The following is a 22,657-nucleotide window of genomic DNA, read 5'->3' on the forward strand; positions in this document are numbered from 1 at the left end:
GAACACACAGTCATGTCACACAAATAAATATTTTATTTATTACTGTGCAATTGCATACGTTTGTACACTACATACACGCTATTTTTACGTCTTTATAACTTTATAAACCAAAATTTACGTTGAAAATTTACATTTCTTATTTTCGACATAACGTTTAAAAATTAATTTAATTGTATCGCTTTTAAGTTGTTCAACAAAAGTACAACAAATTACAGTAAATTTACATTTTATGAAACCATTTCAAAATATTTACTACTCACCTACAAATTGACTACAACCATGTTTGAGACATCTTACATAAACACCTACATGTAGATAGATTAATTTTAAAAACGTAGGTCACTATTTTATGATTTCTTAAATACCATTAGTTTCCCCCATTAGTATTTACTGACAGACCAACAAAATTTAAGACATATTCAGTTTTTCCAGTCTTAATAAAATTAAGTTAGCTAGAATTGTTCAATTTTTTTCAGAAAGAAGAGTTTTGTTGTTTTTATCTTAATTTTTTATATATACTGTTTATAATGTGTGTACTTTTTCCACTTTGTCCATTTAGTCATAGCAAAAAGAAGTTTCAACTTTAAACAAGAGAGAAGAGGAGATTTAGATTAAATCACTTGCTTGTACTTGTGTTAATTTTAAGAGCTCCTTAGCTTTGCAGCATTAAAGTATAAAGACGAAGTAAAACATTATAGTCTTCTTTGCACTTTAATCATAATAAATGTTTCGCTATTTGAATATGGACACACATAATTAAAGACACACACAATTATACTATACATATATATACTTGCATTTTGAACTCTACGCTATTGAACATAAGACATTACGCAGTGACACTCTTCCCACGTTGCTAGTTGCATTTTGTGCCAAACGTGATTATTTGTCTTCATATTTAAAATTACTCCTAAATCCATTTCAGTTATAACCTATTATATCTTATAACACCATACATTTTCTAAATTCACATGAAAAAAAAAATCATCACATCATTTAGCTTAATATGTGAAAAATGATTATTACCACACTGATTACTGAATATACTGACTTAAAGGTAAAATACTACTGACTACTAAAAACTATTGTAATCTCACTACTATTACTATTATACTCTCTATTATGACTGTAAATGACTATGAAAAGTGAGAGACTACTGACAATGACTATCGGACAACGTGCGGTATGGTGTGGTACATGAACTGAAATGGGTTTACCCGGCACGCAGCTAGGCGTATCCTGGTAGAGCCTGTGTAACGTGCCCCGTGTTCAGGTGAGGAGCGCTCGTGGGGCGCCGCCCTGATGCCGCCGCCGCAGCCCCCGCGCCGTCCCTCCATCATCGTGCACGATCCACACTCGCCCATTGGTTTGAAGAGCGAGGTGTGTATACTTAATTTTTCTTTAGTTCTTAAGTGCGGTATACAACGCCTGTCTCTATAATTTAAGATTGTAATTTTTTTTGTTAAATTTACAATAACTTTAAAATATCCTCCATCCAAAGTCAGTCCATCTCAAATTTCAACTTTCAATATTGTGATGGTTTGCAGTTGAAAAGATTCTCATTGACCTTTGCAAAGACGTTCATTTCATACATTCTTTATCATATTTTTGTTACTATAGTTACAAGATGAATCCAGTCAACACTCATTGATCGAAGGCGCTGAGGGCTGTTCGGATGGCGACAATCCGCTATCCGAAGACCTTAGTGTGATGGACCTGCGTCTTAAGTCCGAAACCATCACGAGAGACCCAACCACACAGGTATGATGAACATTTGAAGTTTACTCAATTGTAGTTCTTTTCTTACAAGCAAATAAGGTGTACTTTATTAAAAATATAATAAGTATTAATAAAAAATATTTTTTATTTAAAGGTTGGCTTTGTTGGTGCTTACGATTCAATTAAATTATCTCCAAATACGCCTTCTCAAAATGAATCGCGATTGGTTTCGTTTACTCAACAGCTCCAAGCTATACAGAACCAGGCTCAAACCGATAAAATGGTAGAATCAGTGACGGCCGCCATCTTTAATTCGGACAATGCCAACAATATATATGTCGATCCGCCCATTCTCCCCATGAATACCATAGACACGATGCAGCAGCTCATCTCTGCGAAAACATCCATGAACTCACTTGAGACGGAGATGAAGGTCATGAACCCTGAGCTAATGATGACAGACTCGTCAATGCAAACGGCCAGCGAGCAAAGACTGATGGTGTACAACCAAGTGCAACAGAATAGGGAGGAGAGTTTCAATCCCTTCAGCGCGATCACCAAGATGGAGGCGACGCAGATAGAACAGCGGCTGGCGCGGCAGAGCGCGCACATGGAGGCGCTGGTGGAGGACGCCATGAAGGCCACGGCCGCCATCTTGCCCGACGACGCCGCCAAGCTGGACGAGCTCGTCAACTCACGCGTGGACGACCACCTGTCGGGCTCCACCACGTCTCCCTCGTCCGCTTCACACGCTTCCGACGTGTTGCTGAGCCCCAGCGCGGCCGGGCTGCCCCTACCGCCGTCCACGCTGCTGCCGGCGGGCGCGGGCCAGGATGAGCTCATGATGATGCCCGACATCCCTACGTCCGTGAAGACGCCGCCGTCGGCCGTGAAGTCCATGATCCTGAACGCGGCGGCGGAGATCCTGACGTCGGACAGCACTATGAACGCGCTGGTAACGTCGGCCATTAACACGGCCAACATCCTGAGCACGGAGCCGGCGGGTGGAGGCGAGGTGCCGCCGGCCGCGGGGGAGGCACCGGCGGGCGAGGCGCCGCTGGCCGCCATGTCGCAGGCGGTGTCACAGGCCGTGACGCAGGCCGTTTCGCAGGCGGTGTCGCAGGCCGTGTCGCAGGCCGTGTCGCAGGAGATGACGGCGCCCGTGCAGGGCCTCACGGACATGAGCGACCAGGACCTACTCTCCTACATCAACCCGAGCACCTTCGACCAGGGTGAGTACATGGACATATGCTTCTGCGCAGACCGCTCCTACGACCACGCCTACCCCTAGTCCAGTAGTCCCTTGCTCCCTTTGAACTATCCTATTAGGTTATATTATTGAAAGTTTGTCGTCATACAGGTTTTTCTTTTTTTTCTAACTTAATAGCGTTGATTTGATTAAGTTTAAAATAATTATTTAGTATTTAAAAAGTATTGAACAATAATTAGGATATAATAGATCTGATATTTCTGTTTTGTTTTTGTGTTTTATAATAAGAATTTTGTCGGGTGCATTTTCTCTTAATATTTATACGCTTATACTATACTTTATTTTATTTTTAGTTTATTTTTATACTTTTACGTATGTTTGTTAATTGTTCTTATAATAACTGCCGATTTGCCAAAATACACTACGAACTAACTTATTAAAGCAGATGACTTCACTTAATTAATTTTAGGTCCAGTGACCAGATTTTCAGTACAATATTCTAGTCAATATTATTTATAGTCATTAACATAGATTGTATATACCTACATCACGTATTATATCAATATAATAACAAATAACCATTTTTACCTGTCCAGTTCAAATTGTAAGAAAACTGACAGACATTCCATGTGTAAATATGTATATATTAGTTTATTGAATTATAATCGGTAAAGTAAAAAGTTTCGAAAGTTTTCAATATTTATTTTTAAAATAAAGTTAACAAAATTTAAATTAGTATTTTTGGGGTAATACTGTCGAATCTATACTGTTTTGTTTATAATTCCGAAGTCCGAGGATAAAAGAAATACTCTAGTGGAAACTGGCTTTTTACCATCAAGAAAAGTTATAATATTCTTACAAAAATGTCATTTAGTGCCATTGTAGTCCAGATGTTACGTGCGATACTACTAAATATGTGAGATCACCTCCAATCAAGGGGTTTGACGTTTCCCTTAATAAAACTTCTAAACTTTTGAAAGATATTTGTATCTTTTCCTGTTGCCCAATATTGGACGTCCTTCGTTCGCCCTAAACTAATTAGCTCAAATTTACTAAATCTCTGGATTGGAGCAGATCTATCTATCTTCTTACCTACTCAGTCACCGCTTCTGGCAACCCCGGTGCTAACAGCTGATTCCGACTGAGAATTTTAATTTCATATAATTTAATTCAATTTGAAGCCCATTTCCACAATAATTGCTAAATTTAATTAAGCAAATAGTGTTACTTACGTAATTATAATAGTTTTTATGTTTTAAATAGATTTTTACACAATTTACTTAATTTATTTATGGAGCCAACCAGAATAACTCCTACGACTAGTACTTGTATAGATAACATATTTACTGACATTATTCCATGCTACAAAAGCATTATTAATAAATTGGATTCTGACCACTCTGGTCAGCTAGTAGAATTCTATAGTAAGAAAAAACAGGTGGCTAAGAAAAGAATTGCTGTTGTACCTGTCACAGCTAGTCGTTTGGAACGTATGAGAGTTAGTTTACTAACTAATTTACTAGTTTTAGATATAACTTTACCTCCCAATTCTTTGTACAATTCTTTTTTTTACTCTTTTATTAATAAATTTCATTCAATATTTACTCCCAAAGAGATTACAATTACTGATAGTCCTATCTTTGGAGACTGGGCCACAGCAGGTATTTATAAGAGTAGGGAGACACTGTATATGTTATATTATGAAAAACAGTTTAATAGTGGTGAAGAGTTTAAAGAGTACTTAAAATCTTACTCTAAAATTTTCAAAAGAGTTTGCAAAATTGCTAAATCTTTATTTATTAAAACAAAAATCAGAAATAGTAATAATAAAATTGAAGCCACTTGGAAGGTTGTTAATGCCGAGACTGGGAGAACTAGGGTGAAAGATTCTAATTTTAAACTTAGTATTGACGGTCACATTGTTGATTCCGATTTGGAAGTGGCCATTGCATTTGAAAAGTTTTTCTCTACTTTCCCAGTCAGTCTAACAAACGATTTAGGTTCTTCCACCACTATTGCAGAATCGTTAATTAAAGACAATGTTCCCGAATTTTATAATGGTTTCGTTTTCCGTCATGTAAATTCTTCAGACATTAGTGTAGCTTTCAAATCAATTAGTATGAAAAAGACAGCCGACTTGTGGGGTGTCTCAGTTAATATCATAAATTCTTTAATTGATATTTTGATTCCTGATTTAATTACAATTTTTAATAGATGTATTGATTGTGGAGTGTTTCCTGATTTGATGAAATATAGTAAAATAACTCCATTGTTTAAATCAGGTAGTACGCAAGACCCCACAAATTTCAGACCGATTTCAGTACTACCTACGTTTAGTAAAATTTTTGAAAAGCTGATACTCAGTCAGCTTCTTACTTATTTTAATAAAAATAAATTACTGCACACAGGTCAATTTGGTTTCACTCGTGGAAGGTCAACATCTGATGCTGGGGTCAAATTATTAGAGAGTGTATTCGCGGCTTGGGAGGAGTCACGTGATGCCTTTGGGGTGTTTTGTGACTTATCCAAAGCATTTGATTGTGTGCAGCATAAAACTCTTATCAGGAAGCTACACCACTATGGTATAAGAGGCATTGCTTTGGATCTTCTCACTTCTTATTTAAGTGATAGGATTCAAAAGGTAAATGTCAACGGGAAACTATCACACGGGTCACCTGTAGCATTGGGGGTGCCACAAGGCTCTATTCTGGGTCCGTTTTTGTTCCTTTTGTACATTAATGACTTACCTCACCTTATGAGAGATATCTGTGAAATGGTGTTGTTTGCAGATGATACATCTTTAGTTTTTAAGGTTAATAGACGGCTATTGGAAATTGACGATGTAAACAATGCTCTTTCTAGGACATTACACTGGTTTAGTGCCAATAACTTGCTTTTAAATAGTAGTAAAACTAAATGTATCAGGTTCTTTACTAAGAATGTTCAACAAGTAGAAACCAGGGTTTTGATGAACAATAAGGAACTTAAAGTAGTTAATGAAACTGTTTTCTTAGGTATAACATTAGATGCTAAGTTACAATGGGGTCCGCATATAGAAACTTTATCTGGTAGACTTAGTTCGGCAGCGTATGCTGTCCGCAAGATTCGTCAACTGACCGATGTTGACACCGCGCGTTTAGTATACTTCAGCTATTTTCATAGCATTATGTCTTACGGCCTATTACTTTGGGGTAGTGCCGCTGACATAGATACCATTTTTGTGCTCCAAAAACGGGCTGTCCGAGCAGTCTATAAAATGGGTCCACGGGAGTCACTAAGGAATAAATTTAAAGACTTTAACATCCTCACACTACACTCCCAATATATTTACGACAACTTAGTATATGTGCATAAGAATATTAATAAATTTAATAAAAACAGTGACCTCCATCAATATATTTTAAGAAATAAAAATAAGCTTGCTGTGCCCTTCTCTAGGTTCCATAAAGTGTCTCACTCATTCGTAGGTCAAAGTATACACTTTTATAACAAACTTCCAAACGACGTGGTTAATTTATCACTGAACAAATTTAAAAAAGTGGTAAAGCACAGGCTCTGCCAAAAAGCTTATTACTCTGTTAAAGATTATGTTCGCGATAAAGATGTTTGGAAATGAGTTGCTCTATTTCTAAGTTAAAATTGTTAATTGTGATTTATAACAAATGTTGGCATTTAAAAAGAGTGGCCATGAGTTTCTTTGCCTGTATCTTCTCATGAGCTCAACCATTTGAACGGGCTTTTTTCAAGTCAAAATTGCACATTTTTTTTGGTTATTTTGTTTTCCATTTTTTTTTTTTATCTTTTATGACATGTCCAAGTGAATGTTAAGCATTTTTATGGAATAAAGATATTTTGACTTTGACTTTGACTTTGACTATGTCAAGGCTTCTTAATTAAACCCGTGATGGATTTGAAACTGTTACTCTTACATGATCATTCTGTAATCCGGCCTACTTTTCGGGTTGCTTTGGCTTGTCCCACGACATTTAACTACAACAGCGTGCCACCCAAATCTGTCTTATCCTCGACGGTTTTAGATATATGGACTAATACGTTACCAGTCCGGAAAGCTTCAGTGTCATTTAGTCGAAGAGAATAGTGCCTAATCCTACACGCCTGCACATCAAGGCACTTTTTTAAACATTGAATAGTAGTTTAAAATTGCAAAATCATTTAAAAAGCGCTCAAAACTTTTTACTTCACCCATTATGCTGTTTTTTTTTCATACAAATATGACTTACAAACTAATTAATTTGCCTCTTTTCCAGTGTGAGGGGTGACACTGATGCATTTGTATCGAGTTCGGGCTCAAACGCAGTTTTTATGTGAATTATTAGCGTAGTATAAGCTATTATAATCTCCATGGATGAAAGTATGCTTGGTCAATTAATACGTGAGTCAGTATTACAGGGCTAATGATTAATGTATTGTGAAGTTTGACGAAACTTATCTATTTTGTTATTAAAAAATATCTATTTACTTAAAAGTTGTTAAATAACTATCGTATTCATAATTTTCAATCAAATTTTTAAGACTGCTGATTGAAGTCTCGATTAAGATTTTGAGGTTTCTTTTTTTCATGATTTCTTTTTCTGCAATTTAAAATAAATGTTTCGTTGAACTATTAACGCGTCCTAAAAATAATTGTATGTATCCAGGTGAATGTACGCGAACGATTGTGTTAGGTTATATTTTCGAATTTTATTATGTAAATAGTGAATAGCTTTGTATTTATGTCGTTGTTGTTGACGTGTGGCGGCAATCTTGGAAATGCGTACTTTTTTCTAACAATCCACATTATGTTGAAACGCACAAAATGACAAAGTGAAAATTTTTATAAAAAATATAATTGAATATTTGCTATTTAGTGGTATTTGATTCTCGATAGCCGCCATGTATTTTTGCCCGCTGTGTACACTTTCTGATTATTTACAAAAGTATAAAAGTTATATGATACTGCAATTTTATATAATATATTTTATAAAACTTTACAATTTAAATCAAAACAAATAAAGGAGTGAACACACGGGCGTTGTATGAATGTTAGACCTAGTGTACACTAAAACACCATAAAACTTTTATTGTATTGCAAATACATGTGCTATAGTGTTCGCGGGTCTAGAAAAATGTTTTTCATTAGATAATTGTTTATTCGTAAGACGAAGGCGGTATTGCATGGCGGCATGATTTTAGAATAAAAAAAACACTTTTAATGATATTAATAAAAGTTGAAATTATACTTTTAGTATAAAATATTTTAATTTTTTTTTTTCATTCTCATAAATAAGCCGCAATGCAATACAGCCTCAGCCTAAGGACAACAGTACTGATGTGATAGAGCAAAGATTATGTAACGTAGTGTAATGTAATGTTCATTTATAGGTCGAGTCGAATGCTACATATTAATGTGCCATTTACATGTAACCTTAGCGTTAGGTAGCCTAGTATTGATGTCATCTCATTACCGGCCGACGGCGGCCGCTACGTAACAGAATTAGAAGCTTTTATTCATTGTATTTATTTAAAAAAACACACACACACTATTCAAATTTAAAAAATCAGTGAAAAAGTCACTTTGACGTTACTTGTCAAACAATTTGGCGCCAAATTTTTAATGTAACTCTCGTTTCAATAACGCTTCACTTAAATTTTAAATAGAACTGAAACGTAGTGTTTGGATTTTTGTTTCCAACCACAAGTTTTACGTCCATTATGGATAATTCAAATTTCTTGTATTCACTCTATTGAATGAATTAAACAATTCCTTACAAAAGTTCAAATGTTCTAGCCAAGTATAACTATTGATTGATTATATATAAATATTTATTAAATGTTTATCAGAATTATTAAAGTCTATACAAATTTTAATATAATAAAATATTTATTAGAAAAATATAAGTATTTCACGTGTATTTTGTACTGGTATTTAGACCAATTTTATAAAATCTTTAGAGGAATATTTGTGCTCTTGGCACATTTTCTTGCTATATAGTACAGTACTTAGGGACCAGATCGAAAAATATAAATTAAATGTAGAAAAGCAAAAAAATGATAACCTTTTAGTAATATTGAATCTCTATGAAATATAATGTCCCTAAATAGAAAAATTGTTATAGAAAATAATGACTAAACGAAATGTTATTTTTGTTTATACTGTAGCATTTTGATAATAGTGTTGTTATTTACATATTTTACAACATTATTATGAAGATGTGGCCTATAAATGAAGTGTGTTTTCCAAAGAGAAGTGACTATTAAAAAAAAAGATCTAACTTATATATAACTCCTTATAGATGGATTTTACCAAATTATATGAATGGTCACAAACAGTTGGTCTTTTGTATTTTTACAATAAAATAATTGTAAATTTTATTATTATTAAATGTACACGTATCCGGTGCCAGAGTGTAGCGCAACTAACATCACATTTTTGTGAACTTTTTTTTATATAAATCAGTCTTCCATTTTTATTTTATTATTAAGATAAAAAAACGAATGCATTTCACAACGAATCATGTGGAGCTCATTGTTTGTTAAAACACTTTTTTAATTATTTTGAAATTTCGTCTAACAATTCAAATTGTTGCACAAAATTTCAATTGTATAATAAACTTGAGTGTATAAAATTTCAGTATATTGCAAAATAAAGTGTTTTAAATTTATTTAACATTAATTTAGACATGATTAAGGCAACCTAAAATGTCTGTCTGTACAATATATGGTTATATAATAAAGCTATTATATTATGTAATGTGAAGTAAGCTTCGAAAGCGTGTGGAGTGTAGCATAGATCTCTAGTCGGTCTAATTCAATGCAACTTGCCGAGGGTTACGATGATCATCTATATGTTATTTGTTTTGATGTAATTAAATGTTATTAAAAAAATTATGGGTTTCATTTTGTTTATATTATATAGGAATAAGTCAATGTGGTTAACAATTTTATGCCCATTTAGAGATATTAATTGAGTGGCATATAAAAATTATTTGAAATGTAAAAATAATAAACGCATCTACTACTGATAGGTACTTCCCAACTGGGACACGTTGGCGACATTGAATTTGAAATTACAATTATAAAGACCTTTTTAGTAACAATAAAAACTAATAAAAAAAAATACGTTTGACTACGTAGATTATCATAGATCGAGACATTGCTAATGTTCAGATACACAAATTGTTTTAGTATCATAATATTAAATGAGGACCTTAACACTGTCACCCAGTAAATCAATATATGTAAATCAAATATCCAAAGTTGCTGTTTCTTATGACGTTTAGTATTTCCTGACCATTTTCATGATCAGGACGAAATTAAATATTTAATATATTGATTTCTGTGCTCTGGTAATGAGGCAAGCTGGCGTTGAGTTCAGCCTCTCAACACGCAATGCCTTCAGGAATAGAATTGTAGAAATCGAGTCAAAGTAATTATTAATTGTATTAATTAATTAATTATTTGAAAGGTTTTGGATAATAAATTCTATTAACATATATGTGAATATTACGTTTCATTTACGATTAGACAGGAATGATTTGGAAAATAATCGGAATTTAGAAAGTATAAAAAAGTAAAAAGTTCAAAAACTAAAACCAGACTACTGAAATATCGCGTTCCAAAAAGTATGAAAGCTCTTTCATTCGATACCCCACACGATACCATTAATTTTTTTTTTTTTTTCATGAGATTATGTCACATTCAATTTAATGTAACTTCACATAGAGTGTAAGCAGCGGACGATCTAGACGCTTCTTACAATACCTTATTTGTAAAATTATAGTACCTGTGGGTACCCTTTGTTGAAAATGTCTTGTTTTAGAAGTCATACGCTTTTTGTTACTTCATGTTGGGTATTGAAATAGAAGATACGACTTTAATATCAAAATACAAATTAATACAAAACCAAAAAACAAAAACTCATTCAAATCCATAATTCATTTAATTGATTCTATTTATACAAACATACAAGACAATGCCCTGTGTATGTCGTCCGCCATTACCGAGCACTCCCAACACTTTACATAATATCTATATTTATTTATAATTCTATACATATTATATAATATTAAATAATTTCCTTTTTATATACCTAGATATGAACATAGACAAAAAGTGCAAAATAATATAAACACGATGAGTATGATGGCGACCCATGCGGGCATCGTGTCTGTGGACAAAAAACATGTAAATAGTAATATAGAATTATTTACTCATCAAAATTAATAATAAGCTTCACGCTGTATCTCGCACATAGCCTGCTATGTGGTACCCTACCCTGGTAGGCAGAGGGAATCTAGTGTTAAGACACTGTGTTCCTTACATTGCGTGTTGAGTGGCGAAACACCGCACTGTGCAGAATGCTATATTTTTAAAATGCATAAAAGATACTGTAAACAAATAAAATAAGTATACGCTTTTGTACTTATAGTAAGTGATGACATACGGCAATGCGTCTACGGGTCCTCTAGTATATATAAAAAATACTCACTCGCATAAGGTACGGTATGGACGACAAGACGGTTGTCCACTGAAATGGACAGCAGCGCCGCTTCACAACGCGCATGAGGCGAATCCGAACCCGCACCCACCCACTGCAGGCCGGTGACGAACATGCCGTGAGCGCCAGCTACATGTAACACACGCTGGAAAAGAAAGAAAAATATTATCTATTTTTATACACAATAAATATGTTTTGTAATTTATGTGTTTCACGCTGTATCCCGCACGATCCTAGTAGTTAAAAACACTCTGTAAGATTTAGGTCCCCCACTTTCCGACGAAGTCTTGACGCATTGCGTGTTGAGTGGCGGAACTCAACGCCGTCACCAGAGCGAGGTAATAATAATATTAAATATTTAATTGGTAATAATGAAATTTTTAATATTATTATTACCCAATTTTTAATATTATTATTACCTTATAAATAATAATGTATGTACCCTTACCCTCGCATCACACCCTTGTGCCCCGGCGCTACGACGGCCTTAATGCCAATTTACAAAATGTAAAATATAATTTTAACACATAAAATGTAGATAACACATAAGTAACAAAAGAAACCTCACCTGCAAACTAAACGCAATATAAATCTCTACAGAACCACTGAACATGGTGCCGACTCCAACAAATCTACCGTCGTCTCTCACAGCTAACGCTGATAAGGACTCTGTTATCATCACCGTTTTCTTTAAAGCACCACTTTTAGGGTCCCAAAGTTGAATCAAACCCTGGGCTTTTCCCGATCTAGATAAAGGATTCGCAATTGTGAACATCCTGTATTCATTCTGTCTATCTTCTATTGCACCAAATCTGGAACAAAAGTTATTGGAATATAATATAATCATTGAGTTGAAATTTTACTTAGATTAAAAAAACAATTATTTAATAAAAATAAAATAACATGTTTAAAAAAAGATGATAAAAATTGTATTATGATCATATCAGTATGTCTGCTTTGCAAACCAGTCACAACATCAAGCAGTGAGTTGAATTAGGGCTGCAAGATTTTTTTTACATATAAAGATAGCAGCAGTATTAAAGCATTTAGCAGCTTAGCTAAATCTAAAGTTAGCTTAGCTAAATCTATCTTCACTAAATAAGTAAGGAATTAGAATTCAAAATTTTTGAATGCATTGACTGAGGGTTTATTTTGTAAAACAGATAAACATTATACATTTGCATAAAAAGTGAAATTTTTCATAATGAGAAAAATCTTACTTGCATCTTCTGAATAAATATTTAGTGCCATTGGGTGGTTGACAAGTGAGACTGAGCAGTGGTGCGGCTTTGGCATTCGTCCCCCACAGCAGCGCTTGCCCATCTTTTGCTATACTCACCAATTTATCATCAAATGGACTAAAATCTAGATCATCCAACTGTAAAAAGAAATAAAGAAACAACTTATAAGTCAAGTAAATAAGCCACTCCCCTGTGAGAAGATAAATGCACAACCAAATTCATTTTACAATCAGATGTGTTAATGTACCACAGATGTAAGATTCTAAGGAGTATACACATGTAATAGTCCACTAGGTCACAGTGTTATTAATTATAGTATAATAAATTAAATAAGGGGAATCTTAATTACAATGAACACATTGTGGTCTCATATAATGTTAAACCTTTTAGTTTACTATGGGATTAAGCCAATTCAAAAGAATCATATTGTAGTATTGGATGTTAGCATTGAGTTTTATTATCTATACTATTAAATAAATATCATGAGGCCCTAGTGGTGCAGAGGGACAATGTCAGAGAGTCGAGCTAATGGGAATAATTATATTTGAATAATTTTTGAGATGCTAAGTATGTCAGTTTCCATTGCCCAACACTGAATTCCTGATATTGGGGTTGTAAAAATTTAATTTTCTCTGATTTTTTTACCATCTATGGGAGGTGCATGAATGTAAAAAAAAGTAATGCTACTATTATGGCTGCATACCTCTTTAGTATGTCCTTGTAATTCAAACAAGAGTTGCATTTTTGGAAATGACCATATTCTAACTTTGCCATCCACTCCACCTGTTGCCATTAGTTTTCCATTATGGCTGATTGTTACCACCCTTTGCAGTGGATCTTCACTGAAATAATTGTATAGCAAGATAAATTATTATGATACAGCAGAGAGGTTTTATTTATAGCATTATTAAATGTGATTAGTACTAACGCGAAATCTGTTTGTACACTCTCAAACGGCCGTATTTCAAATGACATCCTCTTATCTGTACTGTGGTTATGGCTTTCCATTTTTGATATGTTGTCATTTTCAGATATAGTTCGACGACGACGTACTAGCCCATTTTCAGCCCTGAAACTACCACGGCGCATCTCTGCTGCATCTACCATTTTAACATTGACTTTATACAACTGGCAGTGACTTTCCTGACCGGCTGCTAAAAATATACGATTCTGCGCGTTTTGTACTGAACATGTCATCACAACATTAGGTCCTGTTTCGTACCTCATCACCTCTTCCGCAACAAAGCGTGTTCCATTGTGTGATAATTCAAATATTTCCTAAAAATAAATAAAGATATATACGAAGTAACAGGTTATTGCATTAACACACAATGTAAACAAGAATCTAGTAATATAGTAAAATTGCTGACGCGTATCGGTTTGCAAGTAACAAAAAGCAAAGTGCAGAAGTTGTTTTCCTTGATAAGCATTAAGTAATACTTACGAATCCATTCGCGACGCCTGTATTAGATGCTCCTCCACCGCCAGCCACGAGTACATGACGACTCGTCAGCGTTTGGAGTGTGTAAAGAGGAAAATCGACCTTCGCAAGTAAACCATCACACCTATTTCGAGACATCTTCACTTAGAACATGTGTTAATCTTTATTTTATTACAAGCCTAGATCAATTATCACTACTTAATTACTAGATATAACCACATCAGTCTTTAATATACTTCTAAATTATAAATACTTAAAATAATATGTTTAAAACCAGGACCTAAACAACTGACTCGAATTGGAATTTTACTACTTCCAACATGACAAAAGTCAATTTGACAGTTGTCAATGTTAAAACTTAAAAGATTCTTTTCTCTGATGAAATCGCGGAGTGAATAGACACGAAACCAAAGAAGTTTTTTTTATATAATATCCAATGATTTTCGTTAGTAAATCTACTACCATTTTTTTATTATTTAAAGAACAAATTTATTATATAATGGAAGCTACGACGACGTAAAGTTGGGAGAGGTAAAATAAAAGTTATTTTGTGGTACGGAAAGTTTGGTAGTTTTTTATCGTTAACGTATTCTGTATCAAAATATTAATATTATTATACTGTGATTAATCATTAACTAATTTAATGTATAATGTGTAATGTGTATATACTGTATAATGTGTAAATACACTAGCACAACAGTAATCACTTTAAATAATTAAAATTCTCTCTATTTTAAATGACAGCTCTAGTATTCACATGACAACATAGGACATTGTATTATTATCATGTGAAACATAGGCGGTTTATTCAAACAATTAAAATTATGTCAAGGTCTAAGAAACAAGGTTTATTTGAATATGATTAATAGGTATATTTAAATGTGTACTAACCCCATTTATTTATATATATCGCAACGTAAGTAAAAAAGAACTTGGGGTCAACTTTACTCCCCGTTTAAAGACGTGTCGTTGCAAACAAAAAAGTTATCTAAATATAAAATATATATGTATTTGTATATGCTATCTCGAGAACGAATCGAACCCACAACCGTCGTATACGATCCAAAATCGTCATGACGCCCTTAATCTATGAACTTTACTTATATATATTATAAACATAACAAAAACACCGCTTCCCGCTGTATCCTGCACGCAAGAGGGTAGGTAGAGGGAACCTGATGTTAAGATACTCCGTTCCTCACTTTTCACCGAATTTTGGAAGCATTGCGTCTTAAGTGGGGGATCTCAAATATTTTATTTCCTCGAGCAGAAATCGAACCCACAACCATTTATATTTACAGTCACACTTTGTGCCCCTGCGCCACGACTGGCCTAACAAAAACTCAAATTTAATAAATTGAAAATTTTAAATTCCAAATCAGAATATTTTACTTGTGTGCTTAGGTTATTTGTATAAGTTTTTAGTTAAAAATAAGAACTCATTTTTAGCCATTCTTTATTGTTGTATTATTGTACTTCTAAACCATACATTACCTAAATATTAAATAACATAGCAAAAATAAAAACAAATTAAAACTATTTGGTACATTGATATAGTAAACACTGACACAAACTTGAATAATACAGCATAACGCCAGGTAAATTATAAGTACGCAGAACAAAGTTTTCTCCACTTTCTGGTCAATCGTCGATGCGTTAAATGTTAAGTTGCACAAACCGACCGACCAACCGCCTTGTCTAACAGAACGAGAAAATAAATAATTTTATATATATATACAATCATTCCCTTGAATGAGGTTCGAACCTACGTCCTTAAATTTTATAGTCAAACTCGGCCCCACTGCAACACAACGGCGACTATTAGTTAGAAAACTTAATATATTAATCATAGCTTCATACATTATACATTAATTAAAATTTAAAGCATAAAAATGAAGAAATACCTGATATAGGTAATACTTAGGTATTTTTTAAAAAAAATGATGCAATTTTATTGTCATTATTTTATCATAAATTTTACTTACAGTAAAACAACATTTAGCAGCAAGATAACTTTACACATAATAGTGAAGGGAGATACCTAGTGTAAAGACGCTCCATTCTCCACTTTTAGCGCCAACCTTTATATTGAATGGAGAAAACCTGTATTTTCTCATTTAATTTAGGCCTATCGTTAGTTAAAATTGATACAGTCGAAAATAATGTATTGAATATTTTAATAACACACTATTTGCTATGTCCTCTGCCTTAAGGTTGCCTGGCAGAAATTGCTATTAAGCAATAAGGCCGCCTTTTGTACATTTATATAATGTTATTGTATTTTTTGTGTCTTTTCTTGGGTGTACAATAAAGAGTTATTATTATTATTATTATTATATTATGTCACGCGCACTGCGCGTAGCGAGCTTAGCTCGCGCCCGGGGCAAAATAGTTTTACAGAAAAATTTAAAATAAAAGCTTTCTCTATGGTCAAGTGATTTCCTACAAATTATAATAGTCACTCTCATTTTCAGGCTGTAATATGTTAGTTTTGTTTTCTAAGTAACATTCCACTCAATTTATTATAGATTATAATAACAAATTAATTCTGAGGATTTATTTTGAAGATGGCTTTATAGTTATACAATATCTTCAGTATAAATGTTTATTAAGTAATAAAAGAAAATGTCCATCAGTCTGTTGTGTATTAGAAAATTAGGTCACAATTTATTTTTGAGTAATATGGTAATAAAATGTTGCTGTACTTTTAAGGAACAATTTTGTTTGAGTTAATTTAAGAAAAGTTAGGACCGTGGTGAAGTCCAAAAGGAGTTTTGTTTTTAGCTTGTATGTATTTATGTATTTGTATCTGTTGTAAAGCCAATAAGCTGATTTAAATAATCTAAACATAAGGATACTCAGAGATGTATAAAGATATTGAATATTGTGAATGTACAGCAAATTGGAGGTATAATCATTATAACAATCTTTACAACAAACATGGCTTATGTTTAACATTTTATAAACAAAAAAATATATCATCCTTTTCTTAAAAAACACCATGAATTACAAAATTTCATTACCACATTATACAGTATATGTTAGGTTCAATAAGTAAATATAATAGATCTAATAAGTCCGTCTCGTACTGAGTCACTGCTGTGACCGATGCCAAAGTTGAAGAAGACCGATTCAGCTGCAACCTGCTGGGCGCAGGTGCCCATTGGGTACCAACCCATTTTGTTGAACACTATACCTACTTTGTACACCTAGACAAAAGTAGGTATTACTGTTAATTTATCAATATTGTAAATATAAAACATATTTGTTTCAATTTTCATGCTGTATACATGAGTATTGAACTCATATAACAGGGTAAGCAAATTGAGCCTAGTAACACTAGGCTCAATGTTACCCTGTTACAAGTACTTTGTTTTCTAATTTCTGCCGAAACTTAGAGGTACTACATGCTGAGTGGCGGATCTCTACGCTACGCTTTGCCTTGTCACCAGAGCGTTAGGTTCTCTCTCCCTGCCCCTCCCCCACTGCTGTGTGCGGGATACAGCGTGACGCTGTTGTATAGTAATAGTGACTACCAACCTTATTCCTCTGTATATAAACGCGTCTATTGAACATAATGTCCAGCAGGTGCCGGTACGGCACGCGGCTCGTGTAGTGCGTGTAGGAGAGGCGCGCGCCGTCCGCGTCCAGCAAGTGAGCGTACAGTAGTTCCGAGTAACCTCCGGAACCGGTCGATGAGCCGGAACAGGCGCCGCTCTCCTCACTAGGGGCTTGGGTTGGCACCTGAGAAATTAATGATTTTCTTTTATTTTTTACTCAAAATAGAAACATTGTGTTTTGGGTGGCGGACGGCGGAAGTCAACGCCATATTCAGTCATTTGGTTCCATTGTCAGCTGGTTAAAATTTTATTTACAATTATAAATATATTTTTAAAATAAATAAATTTAATATATTTTTTTTAATTAAATAGTTTTAAACATTAAACTCACTTGCACTCCCAACACATATATATTCTTATCCACCATAAAAGTGACGGAACAGTCCAAAGCACTAGTATTCAGACAGTCAGTGTGCTGCACCATGGCCCGCTGGCAGTATATTTTGTGTGTGTGCACATTGTTGTGCAACTCCATGTGGTCCATCACGCTGACCCCCATGCCCGCCATACCAGCCATTGACGCCATGCCTGTCATATTTGCTAGACCTGCCATGCCCGAAATCAGATTTTTAGTTACATAATTTTTTTATCAGTTAGCTTCATGCTGTATCCTGCATACAGAACGATAGGCAGAGCGAATCTTGTTACCCACGCATCATTTTATTTTCGAGACATTACGAATGAAGTGGCGGCACATAACACCGCACTTTGACATGAGTCAATGATACCAGATACTGGTAATGATACCAGACCGAGGCATATTAAAAATCACTCCCTCGAGTAGAAATCAGGTAAGATGCTGTTCCACTACACCATGACTGTTTATATACTTTGTTTTATTATCTTTGCATGTTATATTACAATATTTAAGTGGCCAGTGCAGGTACATAAGCTTGAGACTGTAAACGCGACAGGTTGTGGGTTCCTTTTCGAGGCATTAGTTATCTTTTACCTTTCATTAGTTATCTTAAACAATACAAATTTTAATAAAAAAAATATTATAGTGTCGCGCGAAGGATTATAACCATCTTAATTGTAACAAATAAGTTACAATATTGATGGTGCTCAATATAAAATGCTTTTGGATATTATATAAGTACTATAAATTATGTAGGAAAATCAAGTGAAATAAAAGGTAATTTAATACCTTCTTGACGTGTAGGTCTTGGATAAGATATACAAGGCTGAGGTAAACGAGACAGTTCTGGAGCGCACCACGATTGCTCCACTGTCACCGGACTTGGTGTGTCTACTGTGAATGTTGGCATCTGAGAGAGTACACAAAAAAATGTTTATAATTACTATATCAAATGTCAGGCAGATATCTTTGGTCAGTCTAGATGAGGGTAATGGAGGTATTAGGAAATGGTGAAATGTCATAGATACATGTATAATGTCTCCATATATCTAACCTATACTATATCATAATAAAACAATAAGAATATTTTGTCTGTACATTTAGTATTTTTGACTGAAATGGATAGACGGACATTTAAAAAAAATAATAGAATACAAAAATATATATTTTTCAATTTTTTGTTTGTCTGTCTGTATGTATAGTCAAGCTTATCTCTGAAAGTGGATTATTCGATTCAATTTGGGTATTTTTTGTAATATGCAAAGTTATTTTACAAAGAATATTATAAATCCTTACCCAAATCAATAATTTATCATTTAAGGCTGGTTCACAACGAGTAAATTAAATTATTCATTGACTACAACTCATATGACTGTTAGAATTGAATTCTATGAAAATACCAAATACCAAAACTTACATTACAAGAAGGCCCACCACCAATCAACTGTTTCCTCGGGACCCTTGAAGTAGAAAACCCACTGGGCATGGGAACATCGGTGGAAGCTGACAATATATTCATTAGTACTGCGAAAGCCTCGGATTCACTTAGCAGGGACGACCTGGCGGGACCTGCTGCAAATTGCTGAGGAGAGAGGGTTAAGAACCTGATTTTTTCTACCGCACTCCTTATTGATACTTTCTCTTTATGTTCTGGAACAAAAGGAAATAAGTTATTTACTTAAAGTTAGTTGCTGCGCTGGGGCACAAGCGTGCGACTGTAAGTACAACAGGTTGTGAGTTCGATTCCCAATCGAGGAAATAAGGACTCCCTCTGAAACAAGAATATATTTTTAACAACTTATTAACATTATATAACAAGCATGACCAAATTATAGAAAACAAATTACCTTACCTGTCTTAGGTTTCTTATTGTGTTCCACGGGAGGTACAGTGGTGTCGGGGTCATTGGTGCGGCAAGTGTCCATCACAGCTTCGGGACTGCTCTCCGCACTACTCTCTACGTTTACTACCTACGGTAGTTGAGAAATTAATTTACTAAAGTAAAATATATATCTTTTTATTCTGTTCCAGTCACCTCCTGCGATAAGCTTTAATCCTAATATTGAGAAGTAGACATTGAACATAAAATTGTCTATTATATGTTTTAGCGGGCAGAAGACTGTAGATATGTGGAGTGGAGTTTTACCGCTTAAGACGCTATATCTATAATTCCAGTAGAAAAAGGTTTTTTTAAACTTTATACTGTATTAGACACATTGCTGGGTAGACAGAGGAATCCTGGGAACCTAGTGTTAAGATACACCATTTACCATTAAGATATTTCCACGGTGGGATAAACCATTAGGCTGAAAAGTGTGTACTTAGCATCAATATTTTTATCATAAAATTTATAAACAATCTATAGAAAATTACAAAAAATATTTATAATATACTAATATGATATTTTTATATTATACCTGCTCTTTTTCTTGTGAAGTAGAAGGCATGGGGCTTTTCTGTCTGTTTTCATTGAAAGGCGCTTCAGTTGGGGGACTTACACTCCTTTCTAATCTTTTTTCTAAAGCTTTTGCATACCTAATAATAAAAAACCATTTTGACACATATGAATTTTATTGAATAATGATAAGATTAAATAATGATAAAGAGATTTTATTGAATTATATATTTTTATCCCACATATAACAGGTTAGGCAGAGGGAACATCAGTTCAGTTCAATTTATAGAAATTTATTCTCAATAAAACCTAAGTCACTTCCTTGAGAACCATATTTTTAACAAAATAGTTAAGTTGTTACAGTTACTAAATTTTGTACTCACTTTACACATTGTTAACATGTGTTAAGACACTCCACTTCCACCCAATTTTTATCACATTAGTTATTGAGTGGCAGAAGCTAATGCCACCTAATGCCTGAGCAAGGAAATAAAAATAACTAAATCCCCAATATAAAAAAACTGGTTCTTACCTTACAGCTGCTTCAAATAAATCTAATTCGCTATCAACATTAAGATGATCTAAAGAGAATACAGTAATAACAGTGTTCAATTCAACTTCTTCAAAACTGCTATCATTTAATACCTCCTTAGTATTAGTGCTTATTATCTGCAAACATACAAATATCAAGATATTTAAAAACTTTCATGGAAAAGATATAAAAAACTGTATTATTTTTAATTTATGGGATAAAATCAATCTAACTAGATTAAAATAAATTGACATTTTCTTGAAGTACTTTTACTGAGGCCGTTGTGGTGCAGTGGCATAAGGATGTGACTGTAACTCGATGGTTGTGGGTTTGATACCCACTCGAGGCAATGAAATATTTGTTTACATTTATACTTTCATTTCTTCGGTCTAGTGTCAAAATTTGTGGTGTTGAGTTCCGCCACTCAACACACAATGCCTCCAGAATTTGGTGGAAAGTCTTAACACTAGGCTCACTCTGCCTGCTGCGTGGGAGATACTGTGTGAAACTGACTTTTATTGTTTTTTTTACATTTCAATGTATTGATGAGGAAATTGTTTATTTAATATATTAAGCATATTACACTTCCAATGAAAAATGCTTAATAATTTTAATAAAAATAATAATATTATATTTTTTCATTCGATAATTTAGCATGTAATGTCTTCAATTTGATTGGAAATCAGAGAACCACATGTTATAAAACTAAGTTCCCTCTGCTTACCAATATTTTATAAGCTAAAGTGTGAAGCTAAAAAATCAACTTGTAATATAAAATATACCTGTATACATTTCTCCATAAGAACACTTTCTTCAAATAATCTAGCAAATTCATAAGCCCTACAAGCATTCTTAGGATAAAGATCGGACCAGAGATATCTTGTACATTCCTTAACTAAATGTGGCAGCATATATTTCTTTGCACCATAGCACAATTCACATGCTTTGTCAAAAGAACTAATATTTATATTGCCTGTGTAGATGTATCTAAAATTACAATATCGTTATTTTTTTATGAATTAATTTCTCATCAATAGTTAGATTTTTCGCTGCAACTTACTCTAATAATGCTTTAAAGGCATCTATCTGAACATCAACTATTGGAATCGGTTCATTACGTTCTGCCATACCACCATAAAACATAGCTTCAAATACTGGAGAAGCCATAGCTAGAATTAGTTTATGACCAACTAAAACAACTTGGTTAGGCTCAGAGCCTACAAGAAAAGTACAGTCAGACCATTGCCCAGTTTGCAATAAATAGGCTCCTCGCTGCTTCAACTCTGTACATTCTAGCTGCCAATCAGTTGGTGCCGCCCCCATAATTGTGTAATATAAGAATTCTTCTAAGTTATATTAAGAGAAAACTTTAAAATTGCAAAAGCGATAGGGCCTTCTAGATATTTATATTTTTATAGACTTGACACTTGACATAAACTGCCGCGTGTTACCATAATTTAAAAAGAGATGTAGCACGGGAAATAAATGACCAGCCCATAATACAAACATCAAGAAAAATACGAAAAATTAACGTTATATTAATTGACATATATTATATAAATTCAAGTTCTATTTAAATTAATTTGTTGTAATATTATCTTTTAAAAATTGGGCAAATACTCCAGAAAAAGATTTTCGAACATA

The 22,657-nt window shown here is 33.8% G+C and overlaps 3 protein-coding genes across 5 annotated transcripts in view; 1 reads left to right on the forward strand and 2 right to left on the reverse strand.

Moving 5' to 3' along the window:
• Nucleotides 1-9,831, forward strand: part of NFAT (nuclear factor of activated T cells 3) — a 69,629-nt gene extending 59,798 nt beyond the window's left edge. For all 3 annotated transcript variants that reach the window (XM_085192338.1, XM_085192354.1, XM_085192344.1), the window contains 4 exons: nt 1,274-1,380; nt 1,621-1,761; nt 1,874-2,951; nt 7,198-9,831. In XM_085192338.1, the coding sequence (XP_085048464.1) occupies nt 1,274-1,380; nt 1,621-1,761; nt 1,874-2,951; nt 7,198-7,202 (1,331 nt within the window). In that variant the 3' untranslated portion in view covers nt 7,203-9,831. The remainder of the gene's footprint in view (nt 1-1,273; nt 1,381-1,620; nt 1,762-1,873; nt 2,952-7,197) is intronic.
• Nucleotides 9,832-10,849: 1,018 nt separating this feature from the next.
• Nucleotides 10,850-14,441, reverse strand: LOC146541768 (guanine nucleotide-exchange factor SEC12). Its single transcript, XM_085192363.1, has 7 exons — nt 14,112-14,441; nt 13,596-13,945; nt 13,371-13,509; nt 12,647-12,804; nt 11,995-12,238; nt 11,418-11,571; nt 10,850-11,096 (listed from the first exon to the last, which is right to left on the reverse strand). Exons 1-7 carry the CDS (start codon nt 14,244-14,246, stop codon nt 11,011-11,013), a joined length of 1,266 nt encoding a protein of 421 aa, XP_085048489.1. The 5' UTR covers nt 14,247-14,441; the 3' UTR covers nt 10,850-11,010.
• A 1,106-nt stretch (nt 14,442-15,547) lies between these two features.
• On the reverse strand, nt 15,548-22,457 carry LOC146541769 (uncharacterized). The gene is made up of 10 exons (XM_085192362.1): nt 22,074-22,457; nt 21,796-22,000; nt 21,014-21,150; nt 20,504-20,621; nt 19,939-20,056; nt 19,504-19,736; nt 18,876-18,996; nt 18,060-18,274; nt 17,649-17,852; nt 15,548-17,317 (listed from the first exon to the last, which is right to left on the reverse strand). The coding sequence occupies exons 1-10, from the start codon at nt 22,334-22,336 to the stop codon at nt 17,156-17,158; spliced, it is 1,776 nt and encodes a 591-aa protein (XP_085048488.1). The 5' UTR covers nt 22,337-22,457; the 3' UTR covers nt 15,548-17,155.
• Nucleotides 22,458-22,657: the final 200 nt, after the last annotated feature.

The sequence above is a fragment of the Heliconius melpomene genome, chromosome 1, assembly GCF_056956725.1.
Source record: "Heliconius melpomene rosina isolate 202511_hmr_F chromosome 1, ASM5695672v1, whole genome shotgun sequence".
NCBI classification, from domain to species: Eukaryota; Metazoa; Arthropoda; class Insecta; order Lepidoptera; family Nymphalidae; genus Heliconius; species Heliconius melpomene.

Excerpts from the sequence above, each read along its gene's own strand:
- LOC146541768 (XM_085192363.1), bottom strand. The coding sequence starts at position 14,246 with ATGTCTCGAAATAGGTGTGATGGTTTACTTGCGAAGGTCGATTTTCCT. Across the intron at positions 13,946-14,111 it reads CAGGCGTCGCGAATGGATTC|GAAATATTTGAATTATCACA; the intron begins GTAAGTATTACT and ends ATTTATTTTTAG. Across the intron at positions 13,510-13,595 it reads AGTGTACAAACAGATTTCGC|TGAAGATCCACTGCAAAGGG; the intron begins GTTAGTACTAAT and ends CAATTATTTCAG.
- LOC146541769 (XM_085192362.1), bottom strand. The coding sequence starts at position 22,336 with ATGGGGGCGGCACCAACTGATTGGCAGCTAGAATGTACAGAGTTGAAG. Across the intron at positions 20,057-20,503 it reads CTTCACAAGAAAAAGAGCAG|GTAGTAAACGTAGAGAGTAG; the intron begins GTATAATATAAA and ends CAACTACCGTAG. Across the intron at positions 19,737-19,938 it reads CAATAAGAAACCTAAGACAG|AACATAAAGAGAAAGTATCA; the intron begins GTAAGGTAATTT and ends CTTTTGTTCCAG.